The sequence below is a fragment of the Mustela putorius genome, unplaced genomic scaffold (assembly GCF_011764305.1).
Source record: "Mustela putorius furo isolate JIRA1106 unplaced genomic scaffold, ASM1176430v1.1 tig00003987_pilon_pilon_pilon, whole genome shotgun sequence".
Classification (NCBI taxonomy): domain Eukaryota; kingdom Metazoa; phylum Chordata; class Mammalia; order Carnivora; family Mustelidae; genus Mustela; species Mustela putorius.
In genome coordinates this window covers 7124323-7147624 of record NW_025422126.1, presented here as the reverse complement: position 1 = coordinate 7147624, position 23302 = coordinate 7124323, and the positions used below count along the sequence as shown (strand labels likewise).

The window sequence follows — 23302 nt, the reverse complement described above, 5'->3', positions numbered from 1 at the left end:
AGCTGGAGGGCAACGTGCGCCCACTTCTCCTGCCACCCTGATTCCAGAGGCTAAATATTTTCCCTGCTGACCTGCCTTCGTGCCTGGTTATCCCCACATGGCCAGACATTTTTAGTGAAATCCCTGAGGTCCTTGTTAAAGTGCCATGGGCCTGGGCATAGGATATGGGACTATGCCATAGCCTCATCCACAACAGCCATGACCCATGAGATGTCCTCAGTACATCTGACACTGAACAAGGCCCTGGGATGGGCAGAGAGGAGGCCTGGACAGGAAGGTCAGAGGACCTGGGTTCAAATCCAGGCCCACTCGACTGGTTGGCTTTGAGCAGATTACCCAAAAAAGGGGAATAATGAAGACTTGGGCCAATAGGGCCCTTTTCTGAGGGGCTTCCCAACCCCAGAGCAACTGCCCTTGGCCAGTAGAACAATCAAGCAGAGGTGACTAGAAGTTTCTCCCTACTGGCCCCACTCACAGGTCGGTGGATTGGGCTGGAGCCCAGATCAGAGCACTTGGATCACCAGCTGCAGGACCTCAAATTCCTTCCAAGGTCCCTGCCAAACGCCAGTCTCGGGTGCGGTGAGCAAGAACCGAGGAGACTAACACTCTAGGAGTCTCTGTTTCTCATTCTGGGTGGTTAGGATGTGTTTTCTATACACCTAGTTTATTTATGGGCTCCAGAGTCAGACAGACTTGATTTTAAAATCTGAAATCTGGGGGCAACTGGCTGGCTCAGTTGGTGGAGCATGCCACTCTTGATCTCAGGGTCATGAGTTCAAGCCCCACATCAGGCACAGAGTTTCCTTAAAAAAAAAAAAGAGAGAGAGAGAGAGAGCGAGAGAGATCTGTCACTTACCTGCTGTGTGACGTAGGCAAATCAGGTAACCTCTCTGAGCCTCAGATTTCTCATCTGTCAAACATCTTTCTGCACAGGAGAATGAAGTAAGTCAATATATAAGCAATGGCTACTGGGGAAATTTTTTAAAAATCACCTGAATAAAGGTTAGTTTTTAAAGATTGGAAGTTGTTTTTCCAGAGGGGAAGATGTGAAGGCAATCCAGTCCTTGGGTACTGCCGACAGCCACTACTCACTCAGACTTCTACTTCTCCAAGCTTCCCCTCTGTTCTCTCCTCGAGGGGCTGCCTCACCCTCTGTGCCCCAAGCCTGGGACTAGAGCATTAGCTCCAGGAACAGGGGTGTAAGCAAAGGGGCCAGTGGGTGGGGAAAGGCAAGAGGCATGCGTTGGCCCAGTCCTCTCATGGGGACGACACTGACAGGTCAGAGACTGGCCTCTGCTCCTGGTTCCGCCAGCACCTCAGTGCTTGCAAGGATCCCTGGAGTCCCTCCTGTCAGATGGGAGTGCAAGCTCCCTGCTTAGGTAGCCATTTGCCACTTCCTACTGCAGTCCATGGGAACCGCCATGACAGGGCTGGGGTCAGAACACCTCTGGGTGCGCTGCGGCCAGGACCGCGGTGTTTTTGACAATTTCAGGGCTTCCAAGTGTGTGGGGGTGGATCCTGAGCACAGAGGCCTGCAGGCTCACACCCTGGGCTGCCCTAATCCTTTGAGTCACTTTTTCAGCATCCTGTTGCCTTTGTCCCAGGGTTTTATTATTCTTTTCCTCTCTCACCCCCATTTCCTAGAAAATGGGCTTCCCACCAGCTGATTAAGCTCCCTGCCAGGACAAAGCAAGCTCTTTGGGCAGGTCTCTCTGTGCAGTAATTACCTTGGGCCTTTTTTCTTTTCCTTTTGTTTTTGAAATGGAATCACTCTGAATAGGGCTTCTGAGTACAAGCCCCAGGTTCTGCCACCTACGCTCAGGGCTTCACTCTCCCCATCTGTGAATCGGGTTGGTGGTAAGCCCTGCCCTCCTTTCCCCACAAGAAGGTTGTGAAGAGCAAAGGAGGTATGGGTGTGGAAGGTGAGCTCTGTGTAAACTTTGAACCTGATTCTGCGGGAGAATCATCTGGATTTGTTTGGTTTTAAAACCTGAAAGCCAGGAACTCCTGGGTGGCTCAGATGATTAAGCGTCTGCCTTTGGCTCCAGTCAAGATCTCCAGGTCGTGGGATCCAGACCCGTATCAGGCTCCCAGCTCAGCAGGGAGTCTGCTTCTCCCTCTCTCCTACTTGTGCTCTGTCTCTCTCTCTCAAATAAATGAAAATAAGATCTTACAAAAAAAAAACAAAACCTGAAAGCTACCACAACCACCATTCATGTGCACATGTGCACGCGCACACAAAAGTTAGAAACTTACGTAACATTGAGGTAAAATTTAGGTACATTTGGAAAAAATGAGATTTCTGGGCATTTCTGGTGAGTGTTTGTGCTGTGTACCATGGTGCGAGCATGAGGGGGCTGGGGCTTCAGTCTTTGTCTCATAGGGGTTCCCAGACCTTCTTTTCAGAAGGAGCCCTTGATAATGGAAGCTGACTATGCTACAGCTGGGGAAGCAGGCCGGGGCGGTGGAGGGGGGAACTCACCCTTCCATTGCCAGTAGGGCTGCTGTAGGGATGGGTGAAGCGGGGCACAGACCTCGTCACCTGGGGGAGAGTCAGAGCAGAGGTGGTTCCCTGTCAAGAAGCTGGAAAGGAGGAGAAGGAGCCTCACAGGGGACTCCTTCCCCATCCCAGCTCAGACAGATGAAGGACACAGCTGCCGCCTGAGGGAGAGAGGAGAGGAAAGGGAAGGGAGATTCCTACTGCAGAGGAACTGGAAATCTCAAGAGCAGGTTTCTGCCATGAGCTTGCTGTGCAGCCTTGGGAAAGTCACTTAGCCTCGCTGGGCCTTCATTTCACTGTCAGTAAAATAGAGGAAACAAACACATTTATTTATTTTCAGGAATGTATTGACAAGCAACTACGTGCCAGGGTACCAGCCTGGGTGCCAGCGGCCCTTTGAGAGACAAGGTAGATGCCGTTCTTGCCCTCAGTGTAAAGTGTAAGCTGGAGAAATAAAGGTGATCAGTGTCTCTCCAGAGGGCCGGCGAGGTACTGGGTTAGACCTGTGGAGAAACATAGGAAGTTCTGTGTCGCCACTCCCTAGAGGTCTGCTCGGACCTGAGAGACTACCCACTTCTCACGGGTCCGCACAGGACATTGGATTTAACGGGTGGGTGGGGGCTGTCAAGGGAATTACAGTGTTGAGGTCTGCCTGTGGGGAGAGTATTTTTAAAGCTTGTGCTAAGTATGACTTTGCCCACAGTCTGCAGGAAGGAACAAAAAGCTCCGCCTTTCTCAGGGCCCGCTCAGGGAGGGGGTGGCTGCTGCATTCCAGACCTGCATCCCTCTCTTGGCCCCGGTGTCTCCCATGCCACTGGTGACTGGCCTCACCCCAGCCCCAGGGCCCTCATAAAAGTCCTGCTGGCCTCCTGGAGGAAAGCTGCTGGGGGACTGAGAAGCCCTATTAGCTGGACAGGGCAGGGACGGGGGATATTGGGGGTCTTTATTCTTCCAGGTCTGAGCTAGGACTTGAGGTGAGACAAGGGGAGAGCCCTGCTTGAGACATGTGTCTGTCTGGGGACCTGCACGTCCTCGGTCTGGGCTGGGGTAGGGGGCTGGGAAGAGAGCGTGAGGCTGAGGGGAGCCTGGCCAGGGCCCTGGGAGGCTGCAAGACACACAGAACAAGAGATGAGCTCATCTGCAGGGCAGCATCTCAGAAACTCAAGAACGCTTTGTAGGTGCGTTTCCTCTCAACAGTGCTTCTCTGCCTGGTCTCCACTCCCCAACCCACCCCCACTCCAAACTAACCATCCTGGAGCCTAGACTTGATTGTTTTGGTTATTTATTGCCCCATGGAAGAGCACTGTGAAAGAATCCACTCTGAAGAATAATGGCTTAGCACAACAATCATTCTATTTGCTCGGGATTCTACAGTCAGGGCTGAGATTGCCTGGCCAGTTCTCCTGCTGGTTTGCTTGGGGTCACTCCCTTGTTCAGCTGTAGTCTGAGATTTCCTGGGCTACAGGATGATTGAGATTTTCTCTCTCCATATGGCCTTATGGCTTCTCTACATTATCTCACCAGACTCCATATGTGGTAGCTCTAGGCTCCCAAAGTTGCAAAAAGTGAAACTTACCAGGCCTTCTTAAAATGTAGGTCTGGAAATGACCCTGAGCCACTTCTATTGTCTCCTGTTGATTAAAGCAAATCTGGCTCCAATCCAGATTTGAAAAGAAGGGTGGTAATACTAGGAGGCGGGTCATGGGGGTCATCAATAGGACAGGATATCACAATGGTTGGTGGAGAAGGTTACATGAGCAAGAGACCTTCTCCTTCAACTACCTTCTTTCTGGATCTCATGATCTGACCTCTAGCACCGTTGTCTCAGCAACCATTATAACGTAGGCCTTAAAGTCATTTTTAGGGCACATCACATTTGGAGACAGTGGTTAGGTACCCCTTGCTCCCCAGTAGTTAGCAAATGTCTCCATCCCACATAGACATTTGTTCATGTCCATAGCTTAAGCCAAAGAATAATAGGCGATATTTCAGGCACAGTGAGGCTGTCAGGGACAGTGACACGAGAGTGGAATGTTTTCCCTGTGTTTCAAATCACAGCAGGCTGGCTGTTTCATCTGTGACCACCAGGCCTGAAGAGAATGGTTAAGGGAATATTTCCCAAGTACTATTCCCTTACAAGTTTTGGGTCAGAAGGAAATTGTATGGCGAGGGCAATTTTGAAATGTACTGGTGCAGAGGGTAGAACTTATTTTCATCCAAGTTCCTGAGCATAACACCTATGAGGTCACCTGCTGAGAGCCGACGGTCATTGAAGAAACTCGGCCCGAGAAAATTTGGAGTCACAGCATGCTTCTAAATTTGACAAAGAAGGAATTTTCAAGAAAATAGTATTTTATATTATTTTTATCACTTATTCTATGCCAGGCCCTAGTCTAAGTGTTTTATGACATTGACTTACTTATTCCCCACCACAAGCCTGTGAGAGAGTTACCAACTCCATTTCACAGATGTGGAAACTGAGGCTCATCAAGAGGTTGAAGGGCTTGCCCCAGGCCACTTAGCTGTAAGCAGCAAAGCCGGGCTTTGAGCCTGTGCCTTCATTGCTGACTACGAGGCTGTAAGGGGCCCTGTGTCAGGTCCTTGACCTTATTAGGGAACCTGGCTTTTCGTCCTTCACCTGAGCAGGAGGGCTGATGCTTGAATTATCACTCATCTTGGGAAAACGTTGCTGCTTCTAAGAAGCAACTAGTTAGAACATTTTTCCTGCCTTGACACTTCTGTTCTAAAATCATGTCCTCTTTTTCTCTGTCTTCTTCTCGTATCGTGTGTATAATAATGACATAGATATGTTACACATATCTACATGTAGGTATCAAGAAACACAAAAGTGGGGACGCCTGGGTGGCTCACTTGGTTAAGCGGCTGCCTTCAGCTCAGGTCGTGATTCCAGCATCTTGGGATCGAGTCCCACATCGGGCTCCTTGCTTGGCGGGGAAGCCTGCTTCTCCCTCTGCCTCTGCCTGCCATTCCACCTGCCTGTGCTCACTCTTTCGCTCTCTTGCTCTCTCTCACAAATAAATAAAATTTAAAAAAGAAAGAAAGAAAGAAAGAAAAAGAAACACAAAAGTGTATTCTTAAATCAGAATATTTTGACTAACAGGGATGCAAAATAAAAGCAGAAATGGCTTTTGGAATTAAACAGTAAACACAGGAAGAATTTCCTGCTTGGCTCAACAAACACAATCCCATCCATAAACATAACCGCTGGCATTTTAATAAATAGAAGAATAAACACAGGACACATGATTTCGCTGGATGGCCAGATGCTGTTGCCAGATGCTGAGCTATGGACTGACATTAGGTGTTGATGCATAAAGCAGTTATCATCGCAATTAGCTCCCCGCAAACAGTGGCTGTCGGTATTTGTTGAGCAATAGCGGACATTACTGCCACTGGACATTTTCCCTTTGTAGCTATCAGCCGTTGGCAGGAACTGTGATTGATGGACATTAGGTATTAGTAAATATTAGGTATTGATGAACATTTGCTCCCACCTGAGCATTAGCCAACACAGAACACTGAGCATTAATGTGCAAGACCCTATTAGCCTATGATGACTTCTACCATCTTAGTGTACTTGAGGTAGGAGCAGAGGGTAGGCCTCTGTCCCAGGCATGCTTGCGTCTTGTGCATAGAAACATCCTGCGAGCTGGTCTGGATGCAGCTGGTGGGCGCTAGTATCTATGTCTTTCTCTGCCCTCTCTGAAAGCCCTTTGGCCATGACAATTTGGGGACATCAAGGGGTGGTATGATAACACCCATGGAGGGAAATTTCCAGATTTGAAAGAATAATTGGCTTCCAGAGGGATGACTCTCTGCCATCCTGACCAACACAGGCTGTCTGTTCCTTCCTTCTCTGTAAAATAGTATGAGTAAAGCACAGCGGGCCTGGCTTCATGGGCAGTGTGACCTTAGAAGGGCCTTGGACTTGATTTCATGCTCTATTCTTGCCATCTTGCCATTCTCAATAATTTTGAATGAGTTTCCGTATTGCTATTTTACACTGGGTCCCACAAATTATGTCACCAGTTCTGAAGCCCAGAATCCTGGTCCCCTGCCGTGTGACCTTGGGCTGCTCTTCTCTGGGCCTTAGTCTCTACATTTGTGAAACAGGATCATGGGTGGGGAGAGGAGGGAGGACTTTGACTTTGATCTTTGCTTTTTCATGCTCTATGATGTAGAACCAACAGTCTGATTGGAGGTCTTTAGAATTGCATAACTTCCCTGATTTCTTTTCAACAGAAAAATAGATGGAATCCCAGTGTTTTTTCAGTTTCTCAGAGCACCCCTGCCCTCTCTGATGTATGGGATCTGCACAGCTGTCCAGCCACTGAAATAGGACACACAAGAATGACTCACCATTGGTCAGCTGAAGCCAGGTCTCATCTGTATGGTGACAATATTACCTGGGGCTGTGTGGTGAGGAGGAAAATGGTATTTGCCTACCAAGTCCAAGGAACCTGTGTCCAGTAAGGGGCAGCTGTATTGTTAGCAGAATGCAAGGAGATGCGTGGGAGCCTGCCTGTGCCATGGTGACAAACTGTGCCTCAGCTGTCTGCCTGTCCCCGAAACTCAGCTGACGTGTGCTGAAGGCCTATGTTCGGTACCCAGAGCGAAGATCTTTTGTGTTAGAGTATTGTCCTGCAACTCTACGGTCCAAAACCTTTGTGATGTTCTTCAGTCCCGAGTCATTTTTCAAAATAGGAGTCAAAGACTACCTGCTTCTGTGGTCTATTTCCTAGTTCTGTTTTCAGTGAAGCCGGGAACAAGCATTTACTTGTGCCGGGCACTGTGCTTGATTCTTTACAGACGTTGCTTCATTTACTCATACAATCCTGTGGAGGGAGATATTTCCATCCCCCTTCTCCAGGTTCAGAGAGGTCAAGTGATGTGGCCAAAGTCTCACAGCCGGTTCTTTATGGACCCAAGATTTTAATGAATGCTTTCCTGTGAACTCTAAAACGCGATCTTTGCACTCATCTCTATAATTCTGTAAGGTTTTAATGTCCTCATTCTCGGCCCCAGGACCCCAGAAGGGCAGCCTGTAACAGCACGAAGGCAGCGTGCCTAGTGGGATGAGCTGCTGGCCCTGCGAACTGCGCAGGTCTGCGTTGGCCTCCGGGTGCGGCCCCCGGAACCCGGAACTTCGGACAGGGTGTGTCTGGCCATATGCGGCCACATGGTGGCGCTGCGGGCTGGGAGCCTCTGGAGGGGCGCGTGGATGCTGGGTTCGGTAAGGGCAGCTGACCAGAGAGGCTTCTCCTCTCCCCAGGGTTTGCAGGAGACCAGCGCCGTGGAATGTGAGGGGTAATGCCCTACAGGAGGCACAGTATGACGGTCCCACCCTCACTCGTGGAGCTTCAGTCCCCCCGCTTTTGCAGATGCGACGCTGCAGCCCAGGGCAGAGGTGACCTGCCCCAGAACTCAGGTATCTTCTGCAGGAGGCTTGGCCTCCCTAAAGTGCCTTCAGCACCGCTTTGCACCCTTTTTATTTTTGTAATTTAGTACTTTTTGTCCCCATTTGAAAGATACCTACATTCCATGTTCCCCCTCCCCCAACCCTTCAAGGACTTAGGGAGGGCCAAGCCTCACTGGGTTAAAGTCCCTAGGATCCCTCCCCCTGCCCCTGCATTTGAAGGCTCTCTTGTCCCAGGGGAGGAGGGAGGGATAGAGAACCAATCTGAGGACCATGAGTGTTGAGGTCTCACACAGATACCTACTCCCATATTGACTGATGGGTGCTAGCCTCCCACCTGGGGGTGGGGGAGGAGGGGTTAAGGGACATGATGGGCAAGCATCCCAGCCATACTTGTAGCCTGAATATTCTGGGTCCTGTGCCATTGTTCACCCATGACCCCCTCCTTGTGTCATCCCCCTCAGTCCAGGCTCACTTGTCCTCAGCTCTGTGGACCTGCCTCCTCCAGAAAGACTTCCTAGCCCTACCACAGGGCTCTTACAGCTACCTGTGCAGCTCTTATGGTCAGGTATCTTTTGTGTGTCCTTCCCACTCACACCCGAAGAACATGATTCCCCGGGCACAGAGTAGGTAGCAGAAAAAAGCTTGTCATTGTTATTGATGATGGTGATGGATGTTCCCACAGACCTTGGCCAGTTAGAAGGAACAACTTAGAGACAGCAGAGGCATTCCAATAAGCTGGAAGCAAGCTCTGGGGACTGGAAGTAGGCAAACGGGAGTCAGGGTCCTGCAGCAGTCAAAATGCCAAGCAGAAACCAAGTACTGCTGGAGCTCAGGAGGGGGGAAGGGGGACCACAGGGAAAGGCTGAGGAGGTGAGGGAGGAACCAAGTTTATTAGAGTGGGAAGGAGTTGAGCGGCGGGGATGACGGAAGGACAAGGCCCCAGAGGAACAGCCTGAGCAAAGGCAAGAGGCGTGCCAGGGCCTGACACATCACGGAGCTGGGGCAGTGGGGAGAGGGGAGATGGCTAGACAGGGTAGCAGCCACAGTGAAAGGAACAGCCCATTCCTGACTGGCTCCCTCATGTCAGCTCACTGTCCCAATCCTGCGAAGCTCCTGGGCTTTTCTGGGAGAACAGGCTGCCCAAGACCTGGCCGTGGATGCAGGTTGAAGGATGGAAAGAGGGACACTTTATAGTGTTTATTCAATCAAGGACCAGTTAGGTGCAGGGTGGGGCTGGTGGGGGAGGACAGAGCTCTCATTGTTCTGTGGGCATCTCTGTGGGACCAGCCCCCTGAGGCCCAATGGGCCACATACTCTTGGCTACCACCCAACACCTCCTCCCTCAAAGCATCCCCAGGACACAGTATTACAAAAGTGAATAAATGCAATGCTTTTCTTCTTTTTACAAATGACACATTTCCATCCCCTGCCGGCAGGGGTGGGGAGGTTGGAGGGTTGAAGTGACAGACCATTAAAAAGACAACAACTTTTATAAAATAAAGACTAAGGACAGAGCCCAGGGCTAGGGAGCTCAGACACCACCTGGGGTGGACAGCATGAACTCTGATGGGGGTACCTGCCTCCTGATGGATGGGGGAAACAGGCCATGGGGCTCAGGGTCAGTGGGGGGCTGAATCTGGGAGGCTCCTGGGGGTTTCCGGGAATGCATGGACTCCTTGCTGAGTCCGTTAGAGGTGGTATGCGTCAGGGCTTAATGGATGAATTTCCAGTTGCTGCGGGACCCCATGCCAGAGTGGGACACTGGTAGGGTTGGGACTGGCATGTCTCATGTTTCCAGAGGCTCCACAGAGAGCTGACTGAACCTGTGCCACATGGCTGGTTACAGGGCCCAGAGGCCCACTTCTGAGGCCCTTGCCTGTCCTGGGAATGACAGGGAAAGGGCACACATGGCTGGATGGGGGAGCCCAGGAAGGGGACAGAGGGCATGATTTAGAGAAGACAGAAAAGTGCAAAGGGCCTCGCTGGGAGGCAGGGCTCTGGGGCCAGCCAAGCCTCTGTCGCAGTACCTCTGATTAGCCATGTTCCTTCTCCAGACCTCATCTGTCACCTGAGGAGGTGCACTTGATTTTTTCTCTAGTCCCTTCCATGACTAAGGTTCTACCCAGGGTCCTAGAGGAAAAGAAAAGGATCAGATGGGCCTCATGTGCCCAGAGCAAAGAGGGGGGCTATCTCGTAAAAGCAGCCCATGCCCCTGAGTGACTGAACCGGGGGCCCCAGGGGATGCTCAGCCATGGGCCTGACCTCCACCCTGCAGAAGTAGCTCCCTTCCACCCTCCTCCTGTCACGGATCAGGTTGGCCCAGGCCTGAGGGAAGGCACTTTGGTGACAAGTGGGGAAGGACAGCAAGGGACGGCTGTCTGGTTTGGCATCGAAGACCTTCTAGTTATGGTTTGGAGGACAACATGGAAAGAGGGACCAGACTTTGCTTCTGGGTGCTGGGCCCAACTCCAAAGCCTCTCCCTCGGCCCACAGCTCTCTTCCGATGCTGCTGCCCCAGAGGCCGGCAGGGTCCCCCCACTCCCTGGCATTGGCACACAAAATTATAAGTTACCCAGGACCCTAGGGAGCCCAGAGCGGCAGTCTGTTATGTGTCCCCAGGCAACGCCATTTGTCACAAAGCGTCGGGGCCCTTAGCAGCCGGTTCCTGGGTGTCTATGCAGTGCAGGGCCACCTTGGGGCTGGAGCCTGGCTGCCGGGGGTAGGCGCCCTCGCGCACCAGCCGCCGGCATCGCATGGCCTGGCCCACGCTGATGCTCTGCAGGGCGGGCAGGTGGAGTAGCAGCGGCTCCGGCAGAGGCACCAAGCCCGTGCCCGACAGGTCCAGCTCCTGCAGGGAGCCCAGGCCCGAGAAGACCTCAGCTCCCGCCCATGTGAGCTTCGGGTTGCCCGACAGGTCCAAGACCTGCAAACTCTGCAGCTCCTGGAAGCCATAGGGTGCCAGCTGCGGGAGACCCTGTAGGCTGCCCAGTGACAGGTGTGTCAGGCCTGCCAGCCCCCGGAAGGCGCCTGGGCCAACAACAGCCAGTGGGTTCCCATCCAGGCTCAGGTAGCGGAGGGGCAGGTCCCGGAGGTCTGGAACGGTGCGGAGCCGGTTCCAGGCCAGGTTCAGGCTCTGGATGGTGGGCGCGGGAGGGCCGGCCCCTGCAGAGTGGGGTGTCAGGCGGTGGAGGAGGTTGTGCGAGAGGTCCACATGCAGCGCCCGGCCCTGACTGTGGGTCGTGAAGGCGGACACTGAGACCTCCCGGAGCCGGTTGTGGCTGAGATTCACGTCGCTCAGGGGTGAGCTGGTGAAGCTCTCTGTTGGCAGGGCTGCCAAGCCATTGTGGCTGATGTCAAGCGATTCCAGGTAGCGAAGGCGGGAGAAGGCAGTGGGCGAGATGCTGGTGAGCAGGTTGTGGCTGAGGTCCAGACCTGCCAGAGTGGTGTAGCCTGGCCCGGCCAGCACCGACTCATTCACAGTTTCCAGTCGGTTGGAGGACAGGTCCAGGTGGGCTGTGTCCAGGGGGATGGGCACGGGCATGATGTGGGGGCCCAGGCCACTGCAATCCACGCGGGTCAGGCTGAAGCTGTCGAAGAGGCCAAAGGTCTCCACGTCGCATTGGCATCCAGGGAAGCACGGCCGGGTTGTTTGGGCCCCGCTCACAGCTAGCAACAGCAGCAGGGGCCACGGCATGGTGGGGGCTGGAAAGAGAGCCACAGGTGAGGGATGGCAGCAGGCTTCCCATACCAGACGGTTCTCGCCCAACCACGGAAGCCATAAGCCAGTGTATCTAGGCATGGCTGACCACTGCCACCACCAGTTCTGTCCTCCCAGAATGCTTCCCCCAAACGCTCTTCCTCATACAGTTCCTGGTCCCCACTCCTCTTTGGCCTCGGTCTCTCCATCTGTACAGAGAAGGGGTTAGGCCAGATCGCTGGAGCAGTGGAACACTTTCTTTAAAAAAGATTGGCAGGTAAAAGCAGCCAAGCTCTGGCTGATGTGAGGGTGGGGCCTTGGAACCTTCCAGGCCTGCTTACCACCCTGCTGGAAACCTCCTGAACTGGATGGGTCTTTGGCTGGCCTCTCCAGCTCTGATGGGCTAGGGTGCTCCATCCACCTCTGCTGAGCCAGTGCTGGGGGCCATGCTATCTGCTCCCCTGACACGGTCCCCCTTAACCCTCACAGTGACACCAACTAAGATGTAGAAGGTTTGGAAAATCATGCTCGGCCACATGTATGGGGCGGGGGTGGGGGTGAGGGTGGGGAAGGACCTGGATGGAGTTCAGAGGAAGCATGACTCACTGTCGTGGTTTGGCCATGTCTGAGACCCACACTCCATCCCCCGAGACTGAAGTCTTTCCCTGCAAGGGGACCTGCAATATCCATCCCCACCCTACCCCTTCTGTGGGTACAATAGCCGAGTTCCTAGTCCCGAGTCCCCTCCTTGGCCTGTCCTCCAGAGGCAGAATCCTTATTCCCACTTGGGACCCTGTGTCTCAACTTCAGATGGGCTCTGGGGACACCCATCCCAAGCCCCTTCCCCCTTGCCCTATCCCTCCCCACATCTAATACAGCTTGCCCTTCCTTTAACCCAGGGAGGGCAGCTAGGCTGGTTCCTTCATTATCCAGATGAAGAACTAGAGGCTCAGAGAGGACCCGGGTTTTTTCCCAAACTAGTGAAAGCAGGGCAAGATTAGAACCCAGGCCTTCCCAGTTCTAGTTCCCTCTTTTCATCTGCTTCCCCCAGCAGGGCTGGTGAGGTGGACAGCAGAGACATGCCCAAGAGGGGTTTTTTTCCCCTGACACATGCCGTGCCTCAGTTTCCCTCCCTGTACAATCATAACAGTAGCTGTCAGCCATGCCAGGCACTCCACGTAGGCTGTCACACTCATTCCTCACACCCACACACACCTGTGTGACCCGAGTCGGAGTTCACACCTACTGCAGCTCTGTGGACAGAGGTGCCAAGGGAGGGGCTTGCAGGGGGCTGAGAGAGGGTTGAGTAGGGAAGGCCTCTCACTGCCCAGTCTGGTGTTACCCCCTCTTGCCACATAGCGGCCACTCTGCCTGGGGGGACAGAAGGCACCCAGGGTCACCCCAGCAGGTCTCTTCTCCTGGGGTGGCCCTGCCCTGCCCCATTGCCCAGTCTCCCCCACAAACCCTCCTACTGGCCCTCAAGGTGGGGTGGGTGGGGAGGAGCTGCGGGATAGCATTACCAGCCACACATGAAACTGAAGGGGGCAGCCATCCGATCCGCACTCTGGCTCGGGCAGAGACGTTGAGAAGTGGGGCTCTTCTGTCTCCCCCTATGTGGGCCTCCTCTCTCCCCACCCCTTTCTTTTGTAGAGTCCAATTTGAGGATTAAACACGGCCCAGGTGCATCCTGGGCTTGGTCCCAACTGAGGCGGGACAGAGTGTTCCAATGTCTGGGACCAAAAGGAAAATATTGAGTTGCTCTAGGCCCCCTTTGTTCTGCTGGGTTAGCTTCTCACCCCAGGGGTTCATTACCACTCAGAGCCCCACCTTCCCTGCCAAGCTGATCTGCCCATACGCACCCTTCCTGGGGTTTAAACAAGCCCCCCCACCCCCCACCACAGGCCCCTGCGGTTACCCTCTGGTTCCCAAAGGTGATTATACAATGTGCCTATTAAATGCCAGATGGCCCCTCATGAGCTCCTGCTTATGTAACCCGCAGCCTGAACACAGCCCAAACCCTCTCCCCAGAGCAGGGGCCTCTCACGGCGCTCCCCAGGCCTCCGCCTCTCCTCCTCACCGCAAGGCAGTCATCCCCGCCCTGCCCTCTTCACAGGAGGTGATTCAACTCAACTCCCACCGAAGTGCAATGCAAACTGGGAAGGGCTGGGCACAAAGGCAAGGTGGTCATTACCAGCTGCTGGAGGCAGGACAGCTGACGTAAAGGGAGCAAGAGCACAGACCAAGACCTACCTGTGTAACTGCACTTGTGGGTGCTCCCTCAGCACCCCAGACAAGGTCCTCCCCAGCCCTGTGCAGCGGCCGCCTCTGCCGGGGGCCCAGTTCTGTGCTAGGCCTGGACATTCCCAGTGGCAAGTCCTCCATTTTAGAGGACATGGAGGATGAGAACTGAACTCTGGCCTTGGTAATCTCCAAACTGGTTCGGTTTAAGTGGAACACGCACTTCTGTACTTCGCTGGGAAAGGAGGAGGGCAGCGGCCAGAGTGCTCAGGCCAGGCTCCACGGTCTTTAATACTCAGTGGCCCTGGGCTTTCATGAGCTCACAGCAGAGCCCAGAGGCCTCTCTGGGGTGTCCCAGGCAGTGGAGAGAAAGGAGAAGCCCCCGAGATGCCTTTGCCTTAAGACTTTGGAGGTGTGGGCTGGTGTCTAAGAGTCCATGACCCTGTCCTGCTCAGAGGAGATCCCCTCTGGGGTAACGTAAGGAGGGGTGACTTTGCACACGAGTGTCTCACAGATGCTAGGGCCCGGCACTGTGGCTCCAAGCCCTTAGCAAAAGCCTCAGGAGCCAAGGGGAAGGCAGAACTTTCTCAGAGGGGAGACTGAGGGAAAATAAGGAATATTCTGGCCAGGGGCGTGGGCTGTTTATAGTTTACAAAAGGCCTTTTTGCTCTTTAGATGCTGCGAGGGCCGCAGAATGGGGTGTGCCACCCTACCCTGGAGTGATAAGGAGCCTGTGACCCATCGTGCAGTGACTTGTCCACAGCACCCCCGTGAGGTGATGGTGGCCCATATTCAGCCTCCTGTCTTCTGATTCCAGGCTAGGGCTTCCCAGCCCACTCAGGATGGCTGGTGAAGTCTCCTAGGGACCTTACAGAGGCCACAGAAATCATGCTCAAAAAAGTCTGTGGCTTCACAGAGGGGGCCGATGCCATAATGCTAGGTATCATAAGGATAGACTGCATGTCTAGGAAAATCTTAACTATGCACTAAAAACAAAAACAAAAACAAACACAACCAACCCAAATCCTAATTTTGGAAGTCCAGAAGAAAATATATCCATGCCACAGTAGTTTTTCATTAGGTGGTAGAACTTAAAGCAATTTCAACACGTTTTAGTCTCCTTTTCTCCCCCTATTTCCTCTCTTACAGGAGAAATATACATGAAACACACTGATAAACACACTAACAGAGCCTCCTAAAAGACCATGGCCACCTCTGCATTCTCTGATCTTGGCTTGCCACAATCTCTGAGCCTTACTCTCCCCATCTGTAAAATGGACATGTGAATAGCCAGCTCACAGGACTGTGGAAGACATGAACTAGAATGGTGTCAGTGAGGCCCCTGGCAGGCTTCCTAGCACATTGGAAGACTGCAGTGTGGGCTACCCTGTCTTTCCCCACAAGACAGGGAGCAGGTGGGTGGGGGCCAGCAGGCGGGCCTGACCCATCTCTCTTCCTCCTTCCTTCAGCACATGCATGAAACATGTCCAAGCTCTTATCAGCACCCTCTGGAAGAGCAGTTCTTTTCTGGGAGGCATGCTGTTTCTCCACAGGGCTGCTGGATGGAAGAAGGGATGAATAATGTTGAGTTCATTGAGTTTCCTTGACAGAAACCACCAGCCTCCACTTTGTGGAGAGGAAAGGCCTTCACAGAGAGCCAGAAACCTTGGACACTGACTTGCAGTGTGAACCGGGCAAGTCACTTTACCTCTTCAGACTGGTTCCTTAGACTATGAATCTGGGATGGTAATGATGGTCCCATGGACCTCAGAGGGGACAGGTTCAGTGAAGATGAGACTGGGAAGCAGAATATTCCCATAGAGAAATGAGGGCCCAGGGGGTGGAGGCCACATGATGGAAAGATGGTACCTTTCCAGCCGACCTACAGCCATATCCACTATGGAGGTCACCGCTCAATCCCGGCACTGCAGCCTGGGGGTACCTGCACAGGGCCCCAGAGCTTTTCCTGACATGGTGCTCTGGGAGGCCTCTACCTACTGGTGAGCATTGGCCCTCCAGATGAGAACTGTCATTCTGGGATCCATTCCTGGCTCTGAAGGAGCTACAAGTCTGGGAGCTGTTGATGTGCTAACCTGGGCGACCTGTGGAAGTGACTTCCACTCTTAGCCCATCTTCTCACTAAAATGGAGACAACAACCCCTCCCTCAAGGGGTCACTGTGACTACCAGAGACCACAGTGCCAGGACATGACTGATGGGCAGATGATGAGTGCTTGTGCTTCCTCCCTCCGAGGGCCCTCCCCCATCCTCTTCACCTCTCTTTGGGGGCTGAAGGGGAGGCAACAGGATGACCGTGCATGGTGACAATACAGACCCTGGAGGACAGCCAGGAGCCCCGGCCTGGTCTGCTCACTCTTGTGGAGGAGTCCCCTCTCCTCCTTGAGCCTCAGTTCCTGTGGCTTCACAGTGAGAGGTACAGCCCAGCAGCCCCAGCATCTCGGGAGGTCATCATGTACCAGAGGCATTTACTAAATCTCTACGAAGTGCAGGACACTGAGCAAGACCATGAGAGGTGCATGCTGGGTGGAAGTGGGGGGAACCAGGTCCCTGTCCTCACAAGGCTTACAGACCAGAAGCGGAGACAGGAGAACAAGTCGGAACAAGATTGCTACCATCTGTCCTGCACCCAGGAAAACAGGATTCTCGTGCCCAGTGTGCTGCTAGCTGTGTGACCTTCATGGTTTTTTCTTTCTTTCTTTGAGCCTCAGTTTTCCCATCTGTGTAAAACAGTACAGACTCTGCCTCCCTCTGGGACCTGTGACCGACCCTGGGAAGAAAGGGAAAGGCAGACAGGTGGACCCCATTGAAAGCAATGGAGGGAAAGGATCTTTGGCCCAAGATGCTTCACTTCTTTTCCAAACCCTGACCTGCAGATAAAAGACACTGGTCAGCCAGCCTACAGAACACAAGGGCTTAGAAACTACCCACCTTGGGCTGGGGGTACACAGCATAATGTCCTCTGGGCAAGGCCACTGTGCCTCTAAGGAAAGTTGGCCCATGGCCCTGTGAGGTCAGACGACAAAGCTGTGTGACTATTTACTAACAGACACCAGGCAGCTCTCTCTACTGTGACAGCGAGGGCCTGCTCAGACAGCCCCCAGGACAGGTGTGGCCACATCACTCCCATTCCCCAAACCCTCCCACCTCTCCTTTTGCCTACAGATATCAAGTTCACCCTGGCACGGAGGCACGCTGTCCCCACAGTCTCCCCTCCCCCAGCTGAGTCCCCATCTTGATCTGAACCTACAGTGAGGAGCTCTGAACCACTCTTGGCCCTTGCACAGCTCTTCCTCAAACTTGGATACTTCAGGGTGGGAAAGTGGAAAGTCCCCCAGAGATCCTGGGTAACTGGTAATGATGACAAGGAAATGGCAAAGCAGGGCCCAGGACCCGGTACCTGACTGTGGCCAGCGGCCCCCGCATCCACCTGGCCTGTTGTGGCCCTGCCTGCGGAACAAAGCCTGTTCTGTCCACTCGGGCCCCAGAGTCGCATCCCCCAGCCAGGGCCTCTCCCGCCATCCGTGTGCCTCCCTAGGGTGCACACTACATTCTCTCCTGTGATTATCTGCCTGGCTCCTGACTTCAAGCATGGGTGGCTTGGGGCAGCAACTCGCCTTCTTCACCTGTTCGTCCCTTCCCCCTCCTGGGGTTGGAGCGAGGCCTGGAGGCCACGGCAGACACTGTTGGGGGGGAGGAACAGGCCAGCAATTCAGGCTCAACGGCTGGAGTCAGACCCAGGTGTAAGGCCAGCCCTGTGCCTGTGTGCCTTGGGCAAGTATCAACCTTGTTGGGTCTCAGTGTCTTCAATAGGAATGAAGACAGAAGACAGTTAGTCAAAGCATTATGGGAGAGTGTGGGAAACACATCTGTCACATCCTAAGAGCTCCATGCTTGGTAGTCGATGATGGCGATAATTTATGAAGCTTCCAAAAGGCAATGACCATGTTACTCCATCCAAGGACCCAGTGCAGCGCCAGGCACCCAGCAGGTCTGTGACTGCTTGTACTAACATTCTCTGGACAGTGTGCTGGCCCCGGCTGGCCAGGCTCCAAACTCCTTCCTCCTTCTCTGAAACTGATCCAGAGCTTAGGGTTCCGGCTTAGGCCTTCCTGGCTCCAGGTGCCTGCCTCTGGAGCCACACTGCAGCATCTCCGGGCCAAAGATTTGCCAGCTCCTCACCACAACTCCAAGAGGGAGCCCCTGGCACAGGAATGGGGTGGGCAGAAGGCTAGCCTAGACCTGGACAAGGGTCCCAGCACCCACCTGAGACAGGCTGCTCTCTGCCAGGAGCTCTCTTGAGCTAATGTCAGTGAAATCCCCAGGTGGAAATTCCATGGACATCCTGTCCGCCTACCCCCACTTAGTCAGCTCTGGAAACGCAAGGCCGAAAGAATTTTAGGTCCTTGAGGGCTGACTCTCCCAACAGAATCGCTAATGCCACACATCTGTACAAACACATCAGTTTACTCTGCAACTTCTACGTCACTGTCTTGACCATGGACCAAGGACCACAGTCCTTGACCATGAAGGTCACTGTCCCTATTTTGCAGACGAGGCTCTCCTGCTTCAGCTGGGTAGTAGAGGAACCAGGTCTCTCACCCAGATGTCTGAGCTTGAAATCCCTCCTTATGCCGCTGAGACTCAACTTACAAAAGGGCCCGTGAAGGCAATGGCTAGAGCTGGTCATGCTGGACTGTAATTACATTTATCTGTCTGTCCTGTGAGCAGGGATGGAGTCAGATGGATTTTTATGTCCTGGCAGAGCACTGGGGCTGGCACAGAGCACTGGACACTGTACTAGGCATTCAGAATACTACCACTGCATGAGAGGACACCTCTCGACCTTTCGGATTTCTCAACTATGATCTGTTTGGTCACCTTGCAAGCTCGGCAAGTTAGATGGCACGTGTCTCTCTTACAGTCACATGAAGAGACCCAGAGAGGTTCAGTGATCTGTCTGGAGTCACACAGCCAGTGAGGATAAGGGCTGGACTCAGGATCCAAATACTCTGTGCCCAGGCTCCTCTATGACATTATCCCTGGTATAGCTGGGCCCAGCAACCTTGCTGGAGGAGGATGATCTACAGGGGAATGGGCAAGGCTCCCAAGACTTTTTTCTGTCCAGCGTGTCTTCTTTCTTCTTTCTGAAGCTTGCCAAGTCCCCTTTGGTGAGAGGCAGCACGTGTAGACTCACAGGGAGGCAGTATGGGGCAGAGGAATGGGTTTTCCAGCCTGGCAGACTGTGCTCCAACCCCACAGTGCAACTCCTGCGAGGGGGCTCGCATGTGCCCTCACCCCTGAGTCAGAGGCTTCCTCTGTAACAAAACAAGGTGAGAATTCTCATATTGCTCCCAGCAGGTCACTGGGAGGATTACACAAAGTAAAATGAAGAAGACTCAGTCCCAGGCCAGGCACGCACTGGTGCTCACAGCAGGTGGGTTTTTGCCCCCTAATGTTCCTGCTTTCAGGGACCAGGAAAGAAAAAGGAGCTGCGACACCAGCAGATCTGAAGGTGAAGCAGGGGCAGAGTTTAAAGAATCCCATCCAGGGCCCAGCCTGGGCTACAAATGCTGACCAGACCTGTCAGGGACTTGGGAAGTGGGTTTGGAAAGGTTGCAGAAGCCGAAGCAGGCTGAAACAGGTGTGTCACCTGTGACAGGAGGACAGAACGAGAATTGGCGGCTATCCCTGGGTAGGTAGGTCCCCATCTTCCCCTCTCTCACCCCCAAGCCAGGCAGAGATCTTGCCCTGCCCAGGTTCAGCTCAGGAAGCCTCCTGGCCTGGACTGCTACAATGGCCTTGTTCCTGGCCTCCTGCCTCCAATTGTCAGCCTTACTGGTCACCGGAGTACAATCCCAACAGAAGACTAGGACCTCACCATTGCTCCCACTTTGTGTGGCAACACACAAAGATGGCTTGCCAGCCCAGAAGCCTATTTTGCCTCTAGGGCCCCACACCTTTGCACAGGTTGTTTCCTCTGATGAAGATGATGAGATGACAGAGATGCCCTCCTTTTCTTTGTCTACCATGCACTGTCCCCCTAGGCTCCTGTGGCCTCTGGGCTGCTTGCTTATAGCAAAGTATGATACACTTTGTGGTCTTGACTGTCTTCGGATCTGTGTCCTGCCCATCTCCTATGTGGGGCCTGGCCACGTGAAAGGGGATAAACCAGATGAATGAAATGTCCTGGACGAAAAGCTTCCCGCTGCTAGTGAGGACAAATCTGGCCCAAGCTTGCAGGAAACATCAGGCTTTGCCAGGTGGTGAAATCAGGTTTAGGACCACAGCTGAAGCTGTCTCTGCCTTCCGTTGTCAGTGCAATGCCCCAGGGGAAGGCATACCACAAACCTCTTCTCATTTTGTTAGCACATGTCATTCCTCATCCTATCTGGCATTCACAACAGATCAGTTAGACAGGAATTACTACTACTCACATCTTAAGGATGAGGAGACTGAGAATCAGAGGTAAAGTTACTTGCCCAAGGTCACAGAGCCAGGAAGAAACAAAGTGGGAGTAAAATCTAAGTTCTTGACTCTAACTCTGCCTGCAGACTGGCCTGCCAGTCTCCAGCATTGCCCTCGAGCCAGAGGAATTTTTCTTGGAATTACCAAGCCCATCCTATTATGCCTGCTTAAACTCTCCAGCAGCTCTCCACCACCTGCAGGTACAAATCCCAGCTCCTAGGCCCAGCATGCAAGGCCCTCATATGGGGTCCCTCCCTTCCCTCCCAGCAGAATTCTGGTCCCCAGCCCACACCAACACATACCTCCAATCTGATAGTCTGCAATGCTGACCACCTCTCTGCTGTTTTCAGAATACACAGCCACAAAGTGCTGTTCCCTCAGTGGAAGACACTTCCTGCCTGCCAGGAACAGTCCCCTGGCCTCCCTCCGCTGCTGCATCCCAGCCTTCCCTTTCCCAGGCTGCAGGGGCTCCAGGCCCACCTCACTTCATCCCTCTCTAACTTCAAAGCCACCTTCCCTTCCCCCCCATTCAATACAGCAAATTACTGCCTGGAGACAGAATGGAGGTGTGCACCTGGGGCCCCTGGGTGGCTCAGTGGGTTAAGCCTCTGCCTTCAGCTCAGATCATGATCTCAGGGTCCAGGGATCCAGCTGGACATCAGGCTCTCTGCTCAGCGGGGAACCTGCGTCCTCTCTCTCTCTCTGCCTCTCTGCCTACTTGTGATCTGTCTGCCAAATAAATTTAAAAAAAAATCTTAAAAAAAAAATCAAAGTGTTTCCAGTTTCTGGGGTCTCAACCAGTCAGCCACAACAGAAAGGGAGGGGAGTTGTCAACACCTTCCTTTCCAGAAGGGAAACTGAGACACGGAAAGGGGGAAAAAAGCGCCAGCAGTTGCCTCCTTCCTAGGTGAGTGGCTTGTGGCCCTCCTTCACATCTGCAGCATCCCCAAAACTCCGCGTTAAAGACGAGGGTAGGGGATGAGAGGACGGGGAGGGATAGTGTTAGAGCTATCTCTGCGACTCCACATCAAAGGCCCAGCAGGCTCCCACCGCTGAGGACTCCCTCTTGGTCAGACCTAGGCTCCACAAGTCTGGACTAATCTTAAGGGTAGAGCAGGCAGAAGGATCGGAGAAGTTCCTGAGTCACCTCCTCCTCCCGGCCAAGTGTGGGCGGCACGGCTCCGTCCGAATTCCGCAGCGCGGGTAATCCCGACTGCACGATCGGCGCCCAGAGGGGAGTTCTCTCGCACCCACCGACGGCAGGGTGACTGCGACCCCGAGAGTCTGAGCAACTCGCCCAGAGCCGTATTGTGGGCTCATAGCTGTCCCACTGGGAACCAGTAGGTGCCGGGATCCCAAAGGCCGTCGCCTCCTCACCTACCAGATCCGAGGGCTGGTCCCCCCACCCGGCGGGGGCGGGACGCTGACGGAGAGCGGATCTCAAAGCGGAGCCGGGGGCTGGGGCCGGCCTCTCGCCAAACAGACACGTCTCTCTCGGTCACATACACTCTCTCCGAGAAGAGCGGGGCTGGCAACACCGGCTGCCATCTCCTCTTCCGTTTCCAGCACACACACACACACACACACACACACACACACACCCGGCCGCCGCCGGCCGCCGGAGCCTAGGACTGACCGCTTACTTCTCTTCTCCCAGCTGGGTCGGCTGGGGTGTCCAGCGCGCTCCGCCCAGCCCCGGCCAGGGCGAGTCCCCTAGCGCGGCTGACCCCCCGCCCCGGCTGACCCCCCGCCCCATCTTATCCCACCCCCTCGCCGCTCTAAGGACCCCAGGAGGAGAAAGAGGGGATGGCTGCAACCCCCCCGGCCCCGGCTGACGCGGGAGGAGGGCGGGGGCTGTTGCCGGAGGAACCAGTTGAAAAGTTTGAAGTCAAGTCGGGGGCCCGGGTGGACAGCAGGGGAGCAAGGAGTTGGGTGGTGTCTGGCTCTCAGCGCGCACACACTCCACGGACATCCAACCCAGACACGTCGACAGGCACAGACCACGTACGCGGACACACGACAATGAGCCCACCCACACCCACAACCAAACGCGGGCCCACAAAACGTGGACATAGGCACTAAACAGCCACACAAAGCCACGGACACACAAAGGCGCACGCAGATGCACATCCCCGGACCCAAATCTACAAAGACCCGCAAACGCGGGATGCACGTGTCCGCACAAAGACCCCAGAGGCGCCGGCCCCCGGCCCGCGCCGAGCCTTTGTCTCCTGAAAGCCCTCTCCCCTTGGTACGGGTTCCCTACCCCGGCCGAGCCCCGGGCGCCCCGCAGCCACTGCCGACGCCCTGGATCCAGGAAAAGTTGAGGGGCCCGGGGCCCGCCCCCAGAGTCCAGCGCCGCCTGCCCGCCGGATGGGGAGGTGAGGTTGGGGTCGGGGTTCCGGACCTTTGTCCGCAGCGCGCACTCCCGCTCCGCCGGGACCCACACCCACCTGGAAGCCTGCACCGCAGCCGCCTCGGCGCGCTCACCCAGGCGGCCCAGACGCGGGCCCTCCGGCCGGCGCTTTTCTCAGCTCAGCGCGGCCCGCCCCCCGGCCCCCGCCCGCCGAAGGGAGTCCCCCCACCCGCCCGGCGCCCAGTGGCGGCTCGGGCCCGCCGCCCGACGACCTAGGGAGTGTCGCCAAAGTGCCGGCTTTCCCGGCGCGCGCCCGCCCCGCCCCCCCCCGGCTGCCTGCGGAGCCCTAGCCGAGCCCGGGTTCCACCCTAGGGAGCGTCTCAAAAGTGCGCACGCAGCTCCCGCCCACTCCAGTCGGCCTGGCTCCCAGCTTCCTGCAAACGGGATCCCTGCCCCCTCCCCCGGAGCGCCGGAGCAACCTCAGCAGATGGCCGCACGGTCGGGAACATCTGGAGGTCGCAGGAGTGTGTGTGTGTGTGTGTGTGTGTGTGTGTGTGTGTGTGTGTGTGTGTGCATGCGTCCTCGC

General features: G+C 54.6%; 1 protein-coding gene across 2 annotated transcripts; it reads right to left on the bottom strand.

Annotated features, from left to right (window-relative positions):
* Positions 1–9122: 9122 nt before the first annotated feature.
* Positions 9123–22951, bottom strand: TSKU (tsukushi, small leucine rich proteoglycan). 2 transcript variants are annotated; one of them, XM_004767989.3, is made up of 2 exons: positions 22814–22951; positions 9123–11642 (listed from the first exon to the last, which is right to left on the bottom strand). In XM_004767989.3, the coding sequence occupies exon 2, from the start codon at positions 11632–11634 to the stop codon at positions 10573–10575; it is 1062 nt and encodes a 353-aa protein (XP_004768046.1). In that variant the 5' UTR covers positions 11635–11642; positions 22814–22951; the 3' UTR covers positions 9123–10572. The 2 variants fall into 2 exon arrangements, with proteins under 2 accessions (XP_004768046.1, XP_044927359.1); XM_045071424.1 differs by lacking the exon at positions 22814–22951 and adding an exon at positions 22627–22748.
* Positions 22952–23302: the final 351 nt, after the last annotated feature.